The 3,631-nt window shown below is 38.7% G+C and overlaps 1 protein-coding gene across 1 annotated transcript in view; it reads left to right on the top strand.

Annotated features, from left to right (window-relative positions):
* Positions 1 to 3,631, top strand: part of LOC106812480 (regulation of nuclear pre-mRNA domain-containing protein 2-like) — a 19,211-nt gene that overhangs the window by 6,618 nt on the left and 8,962 nt on the right. Inside the window, exons 2-7 of the mRNA XM_014816364.1 lie at positions 573 to 753; positions 901 to 1,030; positions 1,539 to 1,639; positions 1,869 to 1,921; positions 2,151 to 2,277; positions 2,957 to 3,132. Coding sequence (XP_014671850.1) covers positions 600 to 753; positions 901 to 1,030; positions 1,539 to 1,639; positions 1,869 to 1,921; positions 2,151 to 2,277; positions 2,957 to 3,132 — 741 coding nt within the window. The 5' untranslated portion in view covers positions 573 to 599. The remainder of the gene's footprint in view (positions 1 to 572; positions 754 to 900; positions 1,031 to 1,538; positions 1,640 to 1,868; positions 1,922 to 2,150; positions 2,278 to 2,956; positions 3,133 to 3,631) is intronic.

Here is a 3,631-nt window from a genome sequence, read left to right as displayed (position 1 = left end):
TGGGTGTCTCGGGCTGCTTTTTTCAGGGACCTTTGAAAACGTTTGAAGTGAGAATGTGGTGCGATAGCGGCTCAGAGGATGCTGGCTCAAAGGATGTTAAGAATATTAAACAACTAGAACTTTTCAGTTGTCCGATCGGGCAACTAGGCAAGAGAATAACTTGTCCGACATAGACTTTCACTTGTCCCGGGCAATCGGACAACCGTTAGTGTCGAGGGCTGCACTGGATTACATTTGTGAAACTAAATGAGGTGGCACAAGACCAATGTAATTATAACATAGTCCATCAGTTGTCATAATAGTTTGGAAAATTTCTTATAAGAAATACCATCCTATTCAGTTGAGGCGATATTACTCATTTATACTGTAAAAGAAGTTTTTTGCAAATACATTTGTACACAGTCTTGCATCATAAGCCTTGTACTGAAAATGCAAATACTTTATGATGAAAATAAGTTACCCAAGGCAATTGTTCATTAATTTTCAAATTTCATTGTTAATGTTAGGTTATAAATATTTCTTCATTTGCAATGAAAATGTTAATAGGTGCATTTATGCTTTTTTTTTTCAAGCGAATGAGGTAGAGACCTAGCTTAAAGATGGCTGCAGCATTAAGTGAGGATAGTCTGGTGAAGAAGCTTATGGGTGTGTTAAATACACAGGACAGTGTACAGACAATGTCTTTGTGGATTCTTCACCATAAGGCCAACCATGAACAGATTGTTGAAATATGGCTTAAAGTACTGAAGAAAGGTAGGTGGCAAAAATGCTTTCTTACTCCCAGCCCAAATACGTCATTGTGGAAATGTAAATTATTAAAAACTGCTTATAATGTTACTGAAAATTAAGATTGGAGTTAGTAACTCGCAATCTCAAAAATTGTATTTTTTTACGTTACAGCCAAGATTCCACACCGTCTGACTATGTACTATGTAGCCAACGATGTCGTTCAGAACTGCAAGAAAAAGCATGCAGTGATGTTCCTTTCAGCTTTCCAGTCCGTTCTCCGAGATGCGACCGTGTTTGTAAGGTACAGATACAAGTCTGGTCTGCTTTCGGATGCACTCGTATTCTGTAATTGGCTCTATGTAATACTTGATAATGCCCCATATCCATTTTATAATTCAATGTATTGTAATAAGCAGAAATGTTGTTGTTGGTGTTGAAAATATTTAAAAATTAATTGTTGATTGTACATATTGTTATTGCTGTTGTGGTAGTGCTGCCTATGTAATGTTTGGAAACAGTGATGGTGTTTTCATGAAACGTTTCTTTAGAAACAATGAACAGAGTAGACCGAATATAGCCATTCACCTGTTGGATTTATACTTGTTTTAATAAATCTTCATTCGGTATACTGTACATTGTGACAAATATGGTTTTGCATCCTAATTTAAAAGTTGACAACAATAAATAGTATATTAGTTGATGTCAGAGGTTCAGTAGAGTTTATCATTAATAACGTTATATCTTTCTGCACAGAATCTAGTCATAATCACGTATTAAAAGTATGAATAATTGGTGTATTTGTATTCTAGAGATTCGTCAATAAAGGTAAAGATAGAGAGAATTTTGAAAATATGGGAGGAGAGAGGAGTCTTTGAGTCAGACTTTGTAGAAGAACTAAGAGCTATTCTGTGTAAGTACAATAGATTCAGTATTAGTTAGCTTACGTGGGTTTTAACAATACTTGTGATATGAAAAATCAGTTTGGGCTGTTTTTGCTTTACAAATACTATCTCTGTTAAACAGAATGATATTTGAAATTTAATATGTAGCATAAGTTATGGGCAAGATTTATTGAAAGTTTTAAAACGGTCTATATATATATATATACATTTGACACTTTATCTGTTTGCATTCTTTAGCAAAAACAAAGAGCCTACCAGCTGTTGATGCAAAAATACTCGCAGACTTCAAGGTATATTTAATTAGAGATGGGAGATTATAGTTTGTGAAACTGTACATTATATTATGCTTAAATTAATTTATTATCATTTATCAGTAAATTGTGTATATAGCTAGAATGATGCATAATTTTACCAAGATTAGTAGTTGAATATCGTGAACGTTTATGACCTATAAGCAATGCTGTCTGTGTTGCTATCTGTATATAAGCCGTGGTATATAAACTGGTATGATTACTACAGCCGACCCAGCTTATAGAGAGCATCGTCAACTATAAGCGTCTTGAATCCGAAGCCGAACTGAGACAGAAACAAGTGGCAAGCCTTCGTGTAGATGCAACAAATGCCGAGATTCTAAAACAGCTGAAAGGTAATCTTGTGTATGGCAATAAGTGCACACAGGAGAGCTTGAGTGAGGGTGTAAGGATGCAGGTTGCTGCATACATGTATGCTTCAACATTGTGACCAGTAGCTCGTACTGGTGCAATTGACACACGGCTCAAGCCGGCGTTAGGTCGGGTTGCGATTGAATGCGACGCGACACGACGAACTGCAACTCACTGCGACTGAATGCTTAGGTCGACGGCGATGCGACTGACAGCGTCTGGGTCGCAGGCAGTCGCAGAAGTCGCTTAGATCGAGCAACTAAATGAGTTTACATGACTTGTTGCTGTGTGCATGTTGTGTACATGACTGTATGCACTGATTGTTTTATTCGCATGCATTGTTCATTATGCATACGAATCTCGTCGCAGTGATCGAAAGGCAGCTTATGTCGAGTAGTAACCATGAAAAACAATGCTTGCGACCGGTGGAACTAGTCGCGTCGCGTCGCAAAAGTAGAACATGCGCGACTTGCTGCGACTGACAATTTTCCAGTCGCAGACCCGTCGCAGGGGTGCTTAGTTCGAACTTTCTCTGCGACGTGATCGTCGCTGTGACTTGCAACCTGTTGTAGAAAATCAGTCGCAGGCAATCGCTTCACGTCGCAAGGCCGACCTAAGCCCGGCTCTATACATCCAGCGCACATTGTTTGTCGTCCTTTTCAGATCGCAGCGGCGGCAAGTTGTTCGTACAAGAGTTTGAGGATTCTGGAAAGAAACTGGAGTCATTTGTTGAGGCGCTGACAAATGAGATTGCTCAGGAGTCTGCCATGCTGGAACAGTTAGAGCAGAGTCAAATCTTCTACGATACACAGTACAGCGAGGCTAAGATTGTGGCCAATGTAAGAAAATAGAAGTAAATAGAAGTGCCCTGAACTTGGTGTGTCTTTGATGAGGATGCCCTCTGAAATGCACTGAACCTATTATGTGCTGACGAAATGTGCTACTTCTGTGTGCTGATTCAATAAGAACTATGAAATTTATCAAATGCTATTAAAATCCAGTAAGTAGCATGGTGACTTACTCTTGACAGTCGTACCAACTTTAGTAGCATACTCTATAACATGTCATAACTTCAGTACTAGACAGTAGCACACTTTAGCACATGTCATACCTTCAGTACTAGACAGTAGCACACTCTATCACATGACATGTCATAACTTCATTACTGGGCAGTAGCACACTTTATCACATGTCATACCTTCAGTACTGGACAGTAGCACACTTTATCACATGTCATACCTTCAGTACTGGACAGTAGCACACTTTATCACATGTCATACCTTCAGTACTGGACAGTAGCACACTTTATCACATGTCATACCTTCAGTACTGGACAGT

Source organism: Priapulus caudatus, unplaced genomic scaffold (genome assembly GCF_000485595.1).
Source record: "Priapulus caudatus unplaced genomic scaffold, Priapulus_caudatus-5.0.1 Scaffold653, whole genome shotgun sequence".
NCBI lineage: Eukaryota > Metazoa > Priapulida > Priapulimorpha > Priapulimorphida > Priapulidae > Priapulus > Priapulus caudatus.
Note: the sequence above shows the minus strand (reverse complement) of the source record. Positions and strands in the feature narration are given on the sequence as shown.